At 39.1% G+C, this 18,508-nt stretch overlaps 1 protein-coding gene across 2 annotated transcripts in view; it reads right to left on the reverse strand.

The window, feature by feature from the left end:
- The window catches only part of ACSL3 (acyl-CoA synthetase long chain family member 3), a 46,666-nt gene that overhangs the window by 15,444 nt on the left and 12,714 nt on the right, over positions 1–18,508 (reverse strand). For both annotated transcript variants that reach the window (XR_014695826.1, XM_084528836.1), the window contains exons 3-7: positions 16,900–17,321; positions 10,679–10,856; positions 3,839–3,948; positions 1,980–2,118; positions 83–233 (exon numbers count right to left, since the gene is read on the reverse strand). Coding sequence is in view for 1 of the 2 variants with exons in the window: in XM_084528836.1 (XP_084384962.1) it covers positions 83–233; positions 1,980–2,118; positions 3,839–3,948; positions 10,679–10,856; positions 16,900–17,250 (929 nt within the window). In the remaining variant the exon portion in view is untranslated. The remainder of the gene's footprint in view (positions 1–82; positions 234–1,979; positions 2,119–3,838; positions 3,949–10,678; positions 10,857–16,899; positions 17,322–18,508) is intronic.

An 18,508-nucleotide genomic window follows, 5' to 3' on the forward strand; every position in this document is an offset into this window, starting at 1 on the left:
AATATTTTATACAATAATTCATCTAAAATTATATGCAGCTACCCAACTTCTTTATTTTTGTTAAGTAATTGTTGGTACGTACCCCAGATTTGGGATCCTTTCAGCCATTCCAGTTATACCAGCAATTATGTTGCAATGGGAGATCATTACTCCTTTGGGAATTCCTGTGGATCCACTTGTGTACATGATCACTGCAATATCTGAGGGTACAGGCCTGGCCTGCTGTTTGTTCCCTGTAATTGTCATTGAAAACAGAGAATATATGACATGCGGAAAGCCTATCAGATTGGGAGATCTTACACGCTAACATATTATAGCAATTGTTCTAATATAACATGACTATTGACATTACATTTTACTTTCATTTGAAAAGTCTGCGGGCAAGCTTAAGTGCCTTCATAAAGAGCAGGGACTTCTTTGTGTGAGCTGAGCAATACTTCCAGCGATTGCCCTAGCCTAGGAAACAACTTGGTTCCTGTTATGTTTCCTGTATTCCTGCCGAAGACAGAAAAATGGGCAGATCCTCAACTTCTCCAAAACGCCAGAGCTCCATATGCTTATGAAGCTATGCTGCAGTGGTTCCAAGCTGGCACAAGGCAAATCCGTATTTGCAAAGCTACTTTGTCATGCACTTGCAGCACAGAAGTCACATGCTGCCTCATCAAAGCGCTCACAGCAAGGCTCTGCTGGGCCAACATGACCTCCAATTTCTATAAATATTCAAGTTCAATAGCTTTAACAGGATTAAAGCATTTTTAAATACTTGCACCGAAAGCAAGAAAATATGAAAACAATTGCGTGTACTCAGAGGAAAAACTACATAATGTACAATACATGTGGCAAAGCACACACTGAATGAGAACAGTGAAAGCATATTTCCCACTCACTGAACCCTGTCCATCCTGTGCAATGACCGGCAGAGAGGAAACGACTTAACAAGAACCTCATTGATTTAATGTAACAAGCAGAACATGCTTGACCATAAAAAATTTCTTGTAGTATTCCATAATTTATGAGTGGTTAACTCAACAGAGGTAACGTTCCTTTATTGTATGCAATGCTTGAAAGACCGGAGGAAGAAGGATTAGACACCTTGTTACACAGCAAATGCATTAAAAAGCCTCAAGGAGCTAATGAGTTGTAGCCATAATTTATTCTATCGGTGTTGATTCTATGATTCAATGCCTTCTTAAACAATTTTAATAGTAAACAAAATCGGTACATCAAAAAGGGAAAGCAATCTTTTTTTAAAAAAATTGAGAGGTTATCATGTTGGCAGCACAATTGCTATTCCCCTAAACTTCAACAGCAGGCAGATTAAACTCCCAGCCCACTCCTAAAACAAAATTCATTGCAACATTCACGTGCCTTCAATGATTAGAAGACTGAAATCACAAAGAACAAGAACAAAAGCAACTATTGAATATAATGAAACCTTAAGATACTAGATTTAGCAGCCCTTCAGTGCTAAGAGTAAAAGACTTTGTTATGACAAGTTAGTTAAAACACCTTCTGAAATTCTTTATTTCTAATTCTAAGAATGTTACATCGTTTGGAAATAAATTTCAAGAAAATTACATAGTAGATTGAGACTATTAGACTTACAATAGCTGTGACCAAGTTCTACCCGGTTTAAATAGCTATTTTACATTTTGTTATTTGCGGATTTAACAGTATCGTATTACTGATGCCTTTTGCTTTTTATAAATGCAGAAGTATTTCTTCTGTGTATTCCAAATAACTTGTTTTTAATTCATCATTCATAAGAATGCATGCTAGATTTCTATCCTGGTCTAAATAGATATGCTAAAAATTATTCTTTGACATACATGACACTTGCTTGTGGAGAAGATGGTTTTTATTAAAAGCATTTTATCCACTGCATAATTTTCTGACGTGCAATCTTCCCAAATTTACTCAACAGGGTCAAAGTAGGACAATAATTTACATGATCCAAATGGAAAGAAAAGATAACCTACCAGTATCTGCCTTGGCACCCATGGCTTGCACGGAAGCCATGGTGTGAACAATGACACCCTTGGGAAACTCTGACCATGTTGTTGGTTTGCCATCCACTGTAATAATATGTCGCAGCAGTGGAACTTGAGAAACAATTTCCTGTGGAAATTCAGACATCAATCATGAAATTTGTGCCAACAAGAAAAAAAGAAGTTTATCTATTACACACATTAAAAAAGACAAAATATTTGAACATTTACAGTATCAGAGGATAAACCTATCTAGCTCAAACAGCTGCAAAGCTTGAAACTTTCCACATTTAGATATGTAAGATTAATTGAACTTTCCGCTTAGAAGTCCAAATTATTTTCCATCCATTTACTAATCTGGGTCTGATTTCAAGAAAAGCCCGCAAATAAGACTATGAAGATCAGAAGAGATAACTGACTTTCCACTCATAGCGTACTGAGAGGAAAAGGTGCTGGGCAGCTGCCGACACCGAGATCACAACAATACTTTGGTTACTCCTTGTTTACTATGCTGTTTAAAATAACCAATAGCAAGCAAATATACATAAAATGATTACGTAAGCAATAGTTAAGTATTTCAAACAAAACCCAAGTTTTAAGACAGTTATCAAAGTTGCAGAGAAAGAAGATGTTATCATCTCTAGCAGATGCAGTTCATTCTCTTACAATGCACACTTCTTTCAGCTTGCAGTACATATGCTCTAGTAACTTGAGAGAAAAACATAAGGCTTGCAAAATTCCCTCTCAACATGCATCAATATTGCAGAGCTTTTAATTAAACAGCTCTAGTTCCTCCAAAACACACTATGACCAGCCTCATGCAGGTTTGTTTTTCCATCTCTGTATTCTATCTGGGTCAGTAAGGTCTTGGAAACCAGTGGGCATCCTGCACTCCCAGCTTTGCTGAATGAACAGACTACCACAAAGTTACCACACATCACTTGTTTCAGACACCTCTTGGACTGGCAGTGACAACACAGGGGTAAGTTACATAAATTGTAAGAACTGTAAGTGCTGCAGGACTGTGGATGCCCTGGACAGTTAACCATGGAACAATTAATACACAATAATCAGCAGCTGACACTAACTCAATCATACTCTTAAAGACCTAAACCTCTGGAGAAAAGAGCAACTGGGTCTGAGAAGTTCTCCTTATGAAAGCAGTTAAGGAACTTCACTGGTCATTTACAGCACTTTGGAGTTTGAAGCAAGGCATCCAAGTTTCTGCAGTCTCCCAATTGCCCAGAATCACAAGTGGTTAAGGCATGAAATTAAAACCCTTAATTACTCCTACCATGTTGCTGGGATTTATTTAACAGAAAATATTCTATTAAATACAAAATACATTTGGGGGGGATTTTTTTTTGGACTATACTAATGTTTGTTAAGCTTTCTCTGCACTAGAAAAGAGTTCTGACTTTCTGAGCATTCAGCTTTAGATTTAAGGGCCATTCTCTCCTGGGAAAACATCCAAGGAGTATGATCACTTTTAGCTATTCATATATAGTTTATACGTTTTTCTGTTCTTTGTATTTCCTTCAAACTGTTGATTTTACAAGCGCTAAATCCACCCAGAAACCACAGAATTTCCTGGTAAAGGTGTTGTTCCAGGCAGGATTACAGATCTTCAGCAGTGCGAATAGCTCAATGTGTTCTCAGAAGTCATTTGGGAGCTTAAATCCCAAAGCTGACTTTTTCTGTATATGAAGATAGATACAAAATTCATGTTCTATAAGAACTGTCTGCACTACAGAAAGGCAATAAATCACTGTTCCATACAGCTACCAGGCCTTTTACCAGTGATGAGATACCCTGGAGAAAGGCACACAAACAACAATAAGTTTTCTGACCTTCAATTTTGTTTGCATCAGTTCTTTACTAGTAATGATGGTGGTCACCTCCGTTTCGTTGAGCCCATGTACTATCGCTGCGCCTCCTAGAGTAGCGTACAGAGTAACAACTGAAACAAAGAAAAAGAAAAGGTGAATCTTTGTTTTACACTGTCACGTACAGCTTTATACCAAAGGGCTGAGATTAACCTGTTCTAAGTTAGGCAAAACAGTAAAACTATTTGTCAACTAATAGGAAGGTGGTGTAGTCTTGTACTTTAAAAATACACATTATGAGGATTTAAATACAGCATAATTTTCAGTTATTCACAGGGGGAACAAAAACCAAATATTGTATGCGTGACTGTTTGCTACTTTTCATGCTCTAGTTTGTAGTATATAACCATATTACCCTTTGTAATTCTCTTCCAGATCTACTCTCTCATCTTCATGGTTTTTACCATTTTAAAAGTACACATCTGTTCTCAATTTAATAAATACACTTCTATAGTCCTTTTGTACACAGACAAGAAACAGTATTAATTTGACTTTTCAGAATTCCTATACTCTTGTCACTAGCCTCGTACAACAGAGTGCTAAGAAGAAATTATTAGACTATTGTTGCACGTCTTACCAGCAGATTAGTTCCCTTACTTGGCAATAAATCGGTGACTATCATACTCTCCCATCTATTTAAAACAACAAAATTAAGGTTTAATCACCACAACCACAGCATTGAACTGACACCATGAGAATACAGAACAGTAAGGTAAGAAAATATTGAGGAGATGGACTATTAGAAAAGCGACATTTCTGGTATTTAAGGGCAGCTCATTAGTGATAGTGTTAAACCACAGTTATTTCAGATTAACGATTTTAAAACCAGATTCCATCTCCTGACATTTTTATGGAATCTGCATGAGAAAAGAAAGGCAGAGGCCGGGGGGGAAAGAAAGGCAGCTCAGAAAGGAAAAGAGATATTACTCTCTCTCTCTCAAAAAAAAAAAAAAAAAAGTGATTTCCTGTTTTCCAAGCAAAATGCTAAATAGGGGAATAGCACTGTACTACAGCTCACCTCCTGAAAAATGTGAAAGATCTGATATCACAATTACTGAGAATCACAACATCAGTGCTGGAGGTCCTATCACATTAAGTATCTGAATTTAACTAAATTTAGCCAAAAACTTCAACACAGCAATATTTACTAGAACAAGACACCCTGTTACAAATTAGGGCTGCACTGCAGCAGCAGATCAAACTCCATTGTATCCTGAGGATTTGAAATCCATGGGGTTAGTAACTCAGTTTAGCAGAGTCAAGAAGAACTCAGAAGCAGACATTTCTTACACAGAGAAGTAAATAGCTGACCTCTACTTATTTTTTCCTCCTTAAACAGTCTATCATAGTTCAGAACTGTTGCAGGGCAAACGCACATGCACTGTGTTTTCTTTAATTTGGTGGGAGCAAAGTCCAGAAGAGTGCCTCTACTAGTTCCCACGAGCTCTCCCTACTTACTTCGGTGACCCCTGCTATATAAACATCTAGCAGAAATTCAGTTTCGCCAAGCCAACAAGCACAACCGAAACGCCACACTGCTTCTAAAGAAAAAGTAGAATCTCCAAACTAACCATTTATGTAGTTAATTACTCATCAACAAAATAAATACATCAAAAACAACCTCGAGTTGTGCGATAGAGGAAAGAAATAGACAGATAAACCATTTATAAAATGGTGTCTGTCCACGAATGATGTCATGGAGAGGAAGAAACTGAGCAGTGACTGACCTGTGAAACTCTCACTTCTCCGTAATGGCACCTAAATTTTTTTCCAGCACATCTGAAAATTGTTTAGGCATTAGCCCTCCCTTCCTTTTTGTCTTGAAGATATAACAAACCCCTAAGGGATTATCTTTCGTGCATATCTTTACATATGCTATAGTAAAAGCAAGTCTTAAATTCAAAACAAATTTCAATTTCTGCTACAGATATTTTCTTTTTTCTGTTTTTCCCTGTTTTTCAGCTAACAATCCCGTTCTACCTCTGGCAAATGCAAGACTTACATAGCTTCAAATGATGCAAAAACAACAAACAAGAACATAGAGTATTTCTCATCATCAAACCACTTTTTCTGTGTGAGTAACACACAACATAAGAATTACTTTCTCCATTTTAACTCTCAAATACAAAAGACACTCTCTCCAGCACCAGGTACAAAGCATGTGAACCTGTTCCGTTAGCAAGAATTCTGTGCACGTACCATCAGGTTTAAAACATTTCATATTCAGCAAGTGTCACAACACTACCAGGGCAGTTGCAGTTAGCTGTTGCGATATCTGAAAACTAAAAAATGTTAATACAGGCAATTTCGCAATGCCTTGCCACACGACTACTTCAACAAAAGCTGAGTTTTACCATTCATTCAGCAAAACGACTGCATGAATGCTGCAGGGTAATGTTATCACCTGCCAACACAGAAGTCACAACTCCACATAAGATGACATACAGCTCACATGCTAAACACCACGTCAGACAGCAGACAGTGTGCTGAAGCACATCTCAACAAGGGAATTTAAAACATTAGCACAACAAAACCAAAAGCATATGCATACTATTCTACACACATGACATCCAGCCACTCACTATCCTATTTTTTCCCCCAAAATTATGAAATCTTCCTAGTATTCATAAACTTACTTCACTTCCAATGTTAGAATAACTGATGCAAGCCTTTTTATTTTATTCCCAGGACAGTCACTGAGAATCTAATATCCCAAAAGTGCTAAAAGGGAACTGACACAGTGTACCAGAAGTGTAGTTACAAAGCAACACATTTGAGAACAGCCTGTGCAGATAAATCTCTGCTCTGGAAGGAAAAATAGCAGCAGTCACTCAATGAAGAGAGGACCAAAAATATTGAATGTAGGTAGGAGGGCACCTGGGAAGATCACACAGTCCAACCACTTGCTCAAAAGAGGTGCTCAGGCCTGTATCCACTCCAGTTTTGAGCTTCTCCAGGGATGGAGATTTCACAATGCTGCTCGGCTCCTGTTCTGGTATTTAAGCACCCTCACAGGGAACAAGTTTTCCCTATTATCTAATCAAACATTTCTGTGTTTTAACTCACGTCTGTTGCCTCCTGTCTTCTCAGGACACACCTTTGAGCAGAGTCTGGCTTCGCCCCCTGCATATTCCCATTATATAGATTTATTTAGTCAGCACTGAGATCTCAACTCACTTGTCTTAATGCTGAGCAGACCCTTTCCCTCAGCCTCTCCTCATACGTCATGTTTTCCAACCCCTTCATCACCCCAGCAGCCCTCCACTGGACTCATTCCAGCACATCACTGTCCTTCTTCTACAGGGAAGCCCCAAACTGGACACAGCACTGTGGATCTGGTCTCAGCAGTGTTCAAACAGAAGGGAAGGATCATTTCCCTGAACCTACTTGCTGTCCTTGTGCTACCACTGCCCAGGATGCCGATGGCCTTCACTGCGACAACTCACAACGTGCTTGTGTTTAACTCACTGTTCCCAGGGACCTGTAGGTCCTTTTCTGCAAGCTGCTCTCCTCCCAGCTTTGTCCCAGCCTGTACAATAACAGCTGTAAAATAACAGCATGCTGTTATTTTCGTACAGGTGCAGGAATTTGTTGCTGCCTGTGTTGAACTTGATGAAGTTCCTGTCAGCCCACTTCTCCAGCCAGCAAGGTACCTCCTCAGTAAAGGCATTAAACAACAGTGGTCTCACCATCAATCCCAAAAGGCCGGCAGCTAACTCTGTGCTGCTGATCACAGGCTTTCCAGCTAACAGCCCAAGGAATTTTCCATCCATCGTATCATCTACTCAGCCAGTCTTTATCTCACTAGTTAACTGAGCAGATGCTATGGGAGACTGTAGTGGGTTTACGTGGCAAGGTTTTGGTAGCAGGGGGCTATAGGGGTGGTTTCTGTGAGAAAGATCTAGAAGCTGTCCCATGTTTGGGAAGGGCCCCATTGTTTTCCAGAGCTGAGCCAATAAGCAATGTTGTTTGCGCCTCTGTGAGAGCATATTTAAGACAGGGAAAAAAACGCTGCGCCAGACAGCAGCCGGGAGAGTGAGAGGAGTGAGGCACAGCCTTGCAGGTGCCAAGGTCAGTGTAGAAGGAGGGGGAGAGGTGCTCCAGGCGCCGGAGCAGAAGTCCCCTGCGGCCTGTGGTGAGGACCATGGTGAAGCAGGATGTCCCCCTGCAGCCCATGGAGTACCATGGTGGAGCAGGGTTCCACGCTGCTGCCCGTGGAGGAGACCACAGTGGAGCAGGTGGCCCTGCACCGATGGAGGCTGTGGAAACCCCTGCCAGAGCAGATTCTGGGCCGGACCTGTAGCCCGTGGAGAGGAGACCACGCAGGAGCAGGTGACCTGGCAGGAGCTGCTGCCCGTAGGGGAGCCAGGTTGGAGCAGTTTTCTCCTGAGGGATGGACCCCGTGGTACGGACCCATATCTGGAGCAGTTCTGGAAGAGCTGCTGCCTGTGGGAAGCCCACGCCGGATCAGTTCATCAAGGACTGCATCCCGTGGGTGGGACCCCACAGCACAGGGGACGAGAGTGACCGAGAAGGAGCGGCAGAGAAGAAGTGCTGTAGACTGACCATAACCCCCATTCCCCCGTTCCCCTGCGCCGCTCGGGGGGAGGACGTGGAAGAGGGTGGATGGGGGGGAAGGTGCTTTTGGTTTCTTTCCTTTGTTTCTCACTGCTCTAGCTTGTTAGTAATGAGCAATAAATCTTACTATCTTCTTATGCCGAGTCTGTTTTGCCCGTTACAATAATTATTGCGTGATTTTCTTGTCCTTATCTCAACCCTTGAGCCCTTTTCACATATTTTCTCCCCATTCCTCTTTGAGGAGGGGGAGTGAGAGAGCGGCTGTGGTGGAGCTCGGCTGCCCACTCGAGCGGAACCACAACAGAGACCCTACCAAAGACCTTGCTGAAGTCACAGTATAAAACATGCACTCTTCCCCCTTGCCCAGAGAGACAGTCATCTCATCATGAAAGACAAAGAGGCAGATGTGGAAAAGGTATGGGCTACAGTAGCTTATCCTGTAAATAACCTGACCCTTAAAGCTGAGGGGATAATACAGCATAAGGGAATACACAAAATAACCATACAGAACTGCGTGAAAACTGCTTTATAGTCATAACTCTATGGCTTATCAAGCAAATGGTTAGAGCAGAGAGGGATCATTTTAGATACAATTCTGCTAGGCTTGCTTCCAAAATCTGCATGATACACATCTTCAGTGTAGGTCAGTGGTAAACCACAAATTTCTGCACATCTGGCTTTTCTGACCTGGTTCTTAGTAAAGAGGATTAAACATGGTATGGGATAGGAGAGGCCAAAGCCCACAAGGAACAGCAGCTTTTAGGGTGTCATTTGTGAAAATAAGGGATGCTTCATGGAGAATGCCCCCACCACAGGCCTGCAGTTATGTGGGTGGCATATTAAGGCACAGCAATGAAATGGACATCAGAAAATAACGCCTATACCAAGCCGAGATCAGCACTTGATGGGTTTCTTCGCAAGACACTTAGGCCTAGAGCTCCTGCACACATCCTTGTGCCTATGCTCAGGCTAAGATAGGGCACACAGCAGGCTTTCTGCCTTGGCTGGGATTCATCTCCAACACCTCGTGGCCCCTTTATGAGGAGAGGGGAACAGCCTGGCCTCACACCTGTCTCTGTGCGGCGCTGCGAAGCGAAGCTGTGTGAGGACAGCTCCAGCCTGGTCTGCTGCCCTTCAGAAGGCCCCCCCAGCACAGCCTGCAACCAGCCCGTGTACACAGCCAGCACCAAACTGCCAGGAAAGCACCTTCTCCTTGAACTGAATCTGCACTGCCCCACTCGTAGTGGTGTCAGCAATGAAATCCCAGAGGACTAAAGGATCGGTAACCAGAAGTTAGACCGTCACCAGACAGAAGAGCCCAGAAGACATCTCTCTTACAGTCACTGCATGAGAAAATAAGGGGCGTCATCCAGCTCAGAGAGCTGAGTCTCAGACCCCTGCCAGGGTTAAGGATCCAGTTACTGTACGATTAAACCAGATACTATCAATGAGAGTGAGACTGACTTTAAATAGCTCACCAAAACTAAACATAGGACAGCAGTTTCTGAAGTAGCAAGTAGGACTCAGGGCCATTCTCAAACAAAGTCTCAGATTAGCATTCAAGTAATATTAGAATTCGGTAAATGACAAAATGGGCTATGAGAAAGCCAAGAGGCAGAAAGAAGAGATGGCAAAATGAAAAAAGTATCAGTCTCTGCTTAAGGCATGAATTAAGGAGTGTCTTACAGCTCAGTAGATGAGTTACTAAGCAAATTTTAATCAGAAAGAGCTCTCTAAAGTAAGTTCATGACATATTCATTCCTTTTCACTTTTTAATGTGATTAACTAAAATCAAAATTGAAGAACTGACAAAACGCCCAGTTAAAATAAAACTTAGGCACAGATGAAGGTTTGACGTCAACTCCTTAAATTGAGTCAACGCATTCATGTGCGATTTTTGTTTGTTTGTCTTTAGGAACTTGGGAATCTGTACTGATTTGAGATTAGAAGAAAACAAACCTCTCTCAGAAATTCATTGAGCACTATGTATTTACTGAAACCATATTCCAGCAGCAAACACATACAGGTTCCCCCATTTAGTAAAGCAACTACCAAGTACACAGTTTCTACCTCATGCGGTTTTGTGGGTTTGTTTTTAATTTTTAAGTGTTCTATCTAAACATCATATAAACTTTTATTAGTGTGTAAAGTGAAGAAAAAGGTTTATTTTCAGATTGCACTGTTAGGTTAAAAGACATTAAAATCCCAGGAAAGCCTCATACTTACGCTGGTAGTTGCACATGAAGCAGGCTTGTGCTGCAATCATCCACTCAGCTCTAGTCTCACAGAAGATAGCAATGTTGGTCTTTGGTTGCTGACCCAACACTGCTAAGCCATTTCCAAAATTAACAGCTTTAACGTATACGTCTTCATACGAAAGCCAGGTGTACTTGCCAAGGATGACCTAATAAGGACAATAAATTCAATTTAGAAAACAAAAAGCCTTAGCATATGCCCTACTTCATCTTTAGCCACATGAATAAACCACAGATGTTTGAAGTAAAAACTGTTTGAATTATAATACCACTTCATTCAATGTAATGAATGATGTTCTTCCCCAAGATTACAGGGGCTGTGGAAGCTCCAACACAAATACTGTGACATCTCTGCGCACGTTACCACCTCTGTGGCTGTTCTCACAACAGGAGAACACACCATTCCCACTGTGTCCTACGCAGATATGATACTTAGGTGTTAATCTGATGAAAAACACCAAGAAAACTGTAATTCAGAAAGCACTATCAATGGGTTCTCGGTCAGAAATTGTGAAATTCTCTTCCCTTTGTTTGTTCTGAAACTAATGTCGGGGGAAGAGTAATCTCCTTGCCATTTTTTTTTACTGCTAAAACAAAAGTGGGACAGCAGACTGGACAGGAAATTACTGGCAAATATCAGCACTGAAAAGCCATGTGGAAAAAGTTAAGCAATCTCATTTTTCTTCATCATGGGAAAGCTGTTGCACAGGAAAATTGAATCTGAATTTACAGTTCACTACCTAACAGGTTTCTGTGCGTACACTTGCACTTTGTGGTACCATTTTCTCAAAGAGCAACAGGTTATTCTGAGGATATCCTACAAATTTTCACATACAGATGCACTACCAAATGTTTTGCACTGAAAATTCAGAGTCTAAATGATTATACCTTACCTGGCTAGTTATACAAGCACCCTGACAGTTTTGGAACATATCATTTTCATTGGTCAATTATTTCAGACATTTCCTTTCACTACAATGCATTAACAAAAAAAGATAAAAAAAAAAAAACAAAAAACAAAACAAAAAAAAAACATCTCCCTCATCACCCCATTCTGTTTTCCAGACTTAATTCTTCAAATTTAACTAAATTTTGATGTTGTAGGCTATAAAATCTAACTTTTCTGACATCTCTAAGGCTGTATTTCCAAACTTCCTAACAAAATGGATTTGAAAATCTCTTTCAAATTTTAATAGAACAGAAAAATAAATTCTAATAGAATTCTTTTATCAAAACACTTCGTCACGATAATGGCTGATGTTAACCTCTGAAGAACTGCGTTGTACTCCCTACAGCCTTGTTGCATACTGTTCGTTAACGTACACATTCGGCAAGGCAATGCTTTCTTAACTCAGGATAGACACAGAAGAAGATGCTTAGAAATTTCACAAGTGTTTTCATTAGAAAATATCATTTATCAAAACAGGAAAGCAGTATTTGCCATCAACAGCAATACTCAGTGATTCCACAAAAAATAAGCACATCTCACACAAATTATCTGCTCAGGATTTCCTGTCTTATTTACAGAGTTTGCTTCAGCAGCAAGCAGGCTGTTCAAGAGCCCAAAACCTTAAGATGACTGCCAATTCCTCTGCTGTACCTGGCAGAGAACCAGAGCAGTGATGCCACCTGGTCACACGCAACACCACGGGCAGTGCCTGGGTACCGGCTGGTAGGATGCCAGGGAGGACCTAAGACTTCATCTGGTTGACACACTACGGTAGTTCTGGTGTGGAAATATTTTCATCTTTCCAAATAAAATACTGCACATTTTCCAGTCCATTAAAACGTCAGTCACTCCAAATTCTAATTTCAGTTTGGGGTGTTCTTCCCCCAGACTCAGTATTTCTGACACACTTGCAAATTCTTGGTAAAACTCAGTTTCCACCACCTTACGCTACTTCAGAATGGTATCAGAAGGCCTCACTGCTGCTTTCCCTTCTTCAGACATTAAACAACCCACAGACAGGGCAGGGCCTAACACACTGGAAGCCACATTTCCGAAGACCACTGATGTATGGCCTCTTCCAATCAGGCTATGTTGACGTCTACCTTTGCTGCTGCTTTCCATGTATTGAAATTTTCATGTCCTCTATACCCTCCCTATAATGTATTCATATACTGCCTCTGTCCATATGCCTCCTTCTTCTGGGCATCCCTGTACGCTTCCTTTGGGGAACATAGAGCAGGTTTTGGTTTCTCTCACCCTTATGTTTGAGTCCTGGTCTCCAAATGCATCTCTCTCCTTGGCCCTTCCCTCAGCAGCTTTTCACAAATATTTTTTCCCTGTACAGTTTGTACTGTAAACAGCCATTAAGACTGATGGTAAGCACCATCATCTTTTGAGTGTCCACACACATGCTTTATTTTACAGCTTTCGGAACTTCTTCCGGCTTGGTAACTACTTACACATGTAAGGAACATAACGGTCCAAGAGTTTGCAGGAGAAGGGCCCAAGCAGCCAAAATTATTTGCAACCAATTAAACAGACATATAAAACCAAGCATTAAATCAGAAGCAACAGATATCTGAATGTTTTCTTAGAAATAGCATATTAATAGAAAAATGCTGCCCTCTAGTGCATTCAGTTTTTAAATACACTTAACTGCAAGTTATTAAAATATTTAAATTATGTACTTCGGTGCACTGGACAATATTATTAAATATCAGTACTGTGTTAATATTTGGAAAGCTGTCAAGCTTTTAAAGAATAAATATTTGCTACTTGATTAACTTTTTTTTTTTTTTAACCTGGGATTTAGGGCAACTGTATTCACATCCTTAGTGTGACGGTGGCATAAAACAATCTCAAAGAAACAGCAGGTGCATGGAGAGCCACAAAGCTACCCGACCTCAGTCACCACCCACAATCTTCTGAAAAGTAGCTTATAAGGTGCAAAGAATCTCAGCTACAACTTGAAAACCACTGATCATGAGTTAAATATATTTCATGGTAGAAAAACGTATTAAAAATGCAAAAGAGGGTGTTTGAAATGTCTACTTTTGGCCTTATTTTACATGAAAACATGGATTGTTACTCAACACTTCTGGGGGGAAAAAAACACCCTAAGGTATTACTTACATAAGAGCACCCTATGTTTTTCATCATCATCAACTACCCTTGTACTGCTCAACGACTTGTCATGGCAAGGTCCTTCTTGCAGCCCCACAGCAGGTTTCAGTACCAGCTAACCTGAGCATCATTTCTTACAAGGAACAGGTTGCTACCTTGCTGCTCATCTCCCTCTTTCCAGATTGTTTTATGGCAGCGTTAGAGAGCACAAAGTTCACATTATGAAACCCCTGCCCCCATAACCACCAGATAACTACCTGCATGCTTCATTTCCTGCCTCTGTTTGCACTTAGCAGACCAGGACAAGGCTATGAAACAGCAGGCTCTTTAGCCTCTTTGATGACGTTCTTTGCAAGCATTTTGTGGCCATCAAAGTACACCACCTCAGCTGGACCACTCCTGCTCACATGCTTACTGGTTCAAAAGAGCCTGACAGGTTTTAGAAGCATCCCTTTCCCCTACCAAAATCATGTCATCTTTTCAAAGTTGTGTCTTGTTCACTATGCTTCCACTAATGCTGCTCTTGATTACCAATTCTTTACCTTTTTTTTTTTTTTAAAGCAACAAACAAAAGTAAACAAATGAAAAAAAAAAAAAGACACCTCCAGAAAATTATGAAAATAGAGCAGAAATCTACAAGCCAACAAAATCCACATACCAGCATATATGATATCAAGCACATGACAACGAAACCTATAGCTAAGGTTATACAAAATAATCAACCAGCAGAATAAAGTGCACCTTATGGGCACCAAATAAAGTTTAAAAACTTATAAACTCTGCACTTCTTCCTCAAGTTCTTACATCTTAACTCAAGGATTTTATCCTGACTTGAATACATACTTTATGAAATTGATAGTAGGTTATTTCATCCCAACATTAAAACATTTTTTATGAAATTTTTATTAGGTATGCTGTCAAATCTTTGTATTAAAGGACACCATAGAAGGAAACAGGAACATTGACTACGTAGGAAAATTTATAGAATACAAAAGCAAACAGAAAAATATGTTTTGGTTGTTTTTAATGTCTATGAATTTCTGATTTTTTGGCCAGTAAAAAGGAATAACTCTTACAAACAGTATCACAGAAATTGAAGAAATTACGGATTATCACAGATACCATTGCTCTCAGAAGATATTACAGTAGTACGTGATCTTAAAGATGTTAAATATCTAGCTTTAAATAATTTTGCTAGCGCAAGTTATTAAGTGTGAATACACTTAGTTCTTCTAAGAATCAGAAGCTCGCTTTCAGGGGATACTTATTTACCCAAATAATTTCTCATTAATTAGGCTAATCTAACTCTGTGCAATTTGCACATCAGAAAGACACCTTCTAACAGATTATGCAATTCAGTACACAGATCCACAATTTGCACTGAGATCTGCCACTGACTTGCAGAAGACCTCAGAAAAATGTATCAATCATTCCCACCACTCCATTCGATTTCTGGAATGGAAAAAAATAACAAGTTTTGCAACTCCTATAAGATATACAAACTATACGCATTACACATAAGAATTAAGAACTGTCATGTACCTTTTCAAAAACTTGCACCAAATAAACCTTAGTCTTTGCCTTCACTAAAGGGAACCAAGCAATAACAAACATACACGGTACGGAAGACAAAATTCAAAGGAAGAGAACCCTACCATTCAGAAACAAAGGCACCTTGTGAAATTTTCATGTTTACTCACTTGCTAAAACATGCTACGAGATATTAAGAAACACTGTATTCCTAATGGAAAAATAAAATAATAAAAAAGTAAAGTTACGTGATAATGCCACAATCTGGAACAGAATACTGCTAGGGCAAGCATGGTAACCGACCAGAATGAACTGCTGTGTCAAGCTTAGACAGAATTACCTAGCTTAAGTAATTTCTGAGCCTAAAACCAAGTAATTTAAGTAGGTCAACATCAACATTCTTCAACTTTCCACTATTCGGAATGAATTGCTTTCATAATGGGAAAGGCTAAAACTCCTAAGTTCTTAAGTCTTATGCTACTAATTATATTTGAAGAACAGAGCACAGATCATCCGCAGCCAAAATTCTGATCTGTGCTCAGAAGCCCAGTTTGCACAACATGAACTTCTTTCTGTTTCTTTACAGGACAATGAAGTAAGAAAACATGCATCAAACCAGACTGTAGGTTAAACAGCATTTACCTCAGTTAAAATTAACTCTAATGACCGAGAGGAAGCTTCAATAACAAAGCTTCTGTAAAGATTTTAACGTAACTAAATTTTGCCAGGCACTGACATGTAAACCAAATTCGACTTTAAGCATTAAGCTCCTATATCAGAATTAAAGGATTCTTTAAACAATATAATTTTATATAATAAAGATTTTTTTTCTTCTATAGGAAAACTGATCTTAACCAAGAATTGTCTTAAGAGCATGTAGTTAACTTCTAATACAGAAGCAAAGAACTTGAACACTTATTTGTGCATATATGTAAATCCTCTTTAGGGTACCTTGGCTCGCTTCTTGAGGCAAAACTACATTTTTAAATGCCTCTGAACAAACATGAATCAGCAACCAACAACACAGGCTTGAACTAAAAAGGCTACAAAAACCTCAGTCCCTCCAAACGAAGTTTTACACTGAAATTGCATCTCCCTCCCCACACTACGATTACAGATTAGCAGAGGAGTAGTTGGGTAAACCTGTTAATCCTTAATTTATAATTAAGTTCCCTGAAAAGGCACATCTGAGTATAAAGCATCTACTAATTTTCTCTATTATATCTAACATAGTTCAGAATAATACAAAGGGAAACCTTTTTTATTCACCTAAAATAAAAACTTTAAAGCCTCTTACGTCATCTGCTAAATCTTTGTGTTTTTTTTTAAAAAAAAAAAAAAAACAAAACACATTTGTGCTTTTTTTTTTTTTTGGCTGAAACTCTAACAAAGGATATCTACTCAATAATGCAAAAAGAAGTTTTAGATTTCTTTTATGGGAATTAGACAACTTAATTCTTTCCACATCTACATAATCTAAGTAGAGAAACTTTCTTTTTTCACACAATTTGCTTCACTGGGCTAGAACTGTTGGAACAGAAAGCAAACACTTTGAAAAAAGATCTTGAAGGCAGATGGCAAAAACTTACCTTTTTAAAAACCTTTCCTGATGGTTGTATTTCATCTTCCTCTTTCAGGATTTCACGTGTTCCCAAGAGCTTTTTGTCCTTAAATTTCGTTTTAGCATACTTAAAAACTTTGTCGAGTGTGTCACACCCAGGATATAAAACTGAAGCTAGGCAATGTAGACTATTAACAGACCTGTACGCACCCCCAGGTTTGTTATTCACAGGTTTAGCTTTCACCTGCTTGGCTTTTGCTATAGCCTGCCTTGATCCTGAAAATATGTACCATGGAATGTACGTTACAACTGAGTACATCAAGATTATAAAGTTTATAAACTGCAGAAGAATGGGGTTGATGTTATGCTTCAACTTCATTTTGGCGGCCTCTGAAGGTTACAAGGGAGAGTCTGACAACATGGATCAATCAGACAGGGATCCAAAAAGACCTGAGAGAAAAAAAAATTAAAAAAATAATCAGTAAACTCTATGTACACTGGGGAAAAAGGGGGTATTTTCAGACATGTTATTACAATCTACTTCAGAAGTAGGCCTTTTTAATGCAGAAATTAGGCTAAAAGTCTTAATCCTTAACACAAACGTCACAAGGCACTGGTACATGAGGAAACATTTCCATTCCCATCTAACAGACTGCAGTACTGATTAGTATTTTTCTTTTGATACTGTACAACACAAATACAGAATTGTTAAGGAAGTCGGGACTTGGGGTTTTAGTTAAATTACACATAACATTTTGAGAGAAATATAGACCATTCACATATTCAAACGATTCTCTCCAATCACACCAGAAGTCCTCTATGCCTGTTCTACCTAGTGATCTGCATGTCCTTCAACTGGAAACAATCAACCTCCATACAAGCCCTAAAAAATAAAAAAAAAATAATGCTACTATTCTAAAAATGGGAACCCTACTCACTAAGTATGTTCAAATGCTTTCCAAGCATCATACAGACTGGGACACCTACCTAAGAATCTTCTATTCCTAGAGACTTGCAACACTTTTTTTTTTTTTTTTTTTTTTAGTATCATTTACCACATCTAACAAACACGATTCAACTTCCTATTGTGTTCTACTGTGGAGGAAAGAAATTATCTAAACAAAAGATCCACAAAATCAAAAAAAATAATTCAAATCATTATGGGAAATCAGGGGCAATTGTCTTAATAGCTGAAGATGAATTTCTGCAACAGTGAATGAGCTACCAGTTACAAAAATCATTGTTTTACACATAAAAGCAAAATAAACAGTCTGACTATAAATACATTTCATTTAGTTAACCGTTCAAAGGTATTGACAGAACTACGTTAAGAGTAATAATATAAATCAAAAGACTAATACTGATATATATGTAAGATGCACAAATTTGAGTGTTTTTTTTTTTCCCTAAATGAAGTTTTCATTCATAAAATACAATGCCAATAATGTTTCATTTTTGGTGATGTCTTACAACATTCACTGAGTTTGAAAATGCTAAAAAAAAATGCTAAAAAAAAAAATAATGCTTACAGATGATTCTTCCACAGTAATGGAAAGAAAACTTGCTTCATTATGAATCTTAGATGTATAGGTCCTTTTTTAAAGGAATCAATCCAATATTCTCCATTCGTAGGATGG

The sequence above is a fragment of the Aythya ferina genome, assembly GCF_964211825.1.
Source record: "Aythya ferina genome assembly, chromosome: 9".
Lineage (NCBI taxonomy): Eukaryota > Metazoa > Chordata > Aves > Anseriformes > Anatidae > Aythya > Aythya ferina.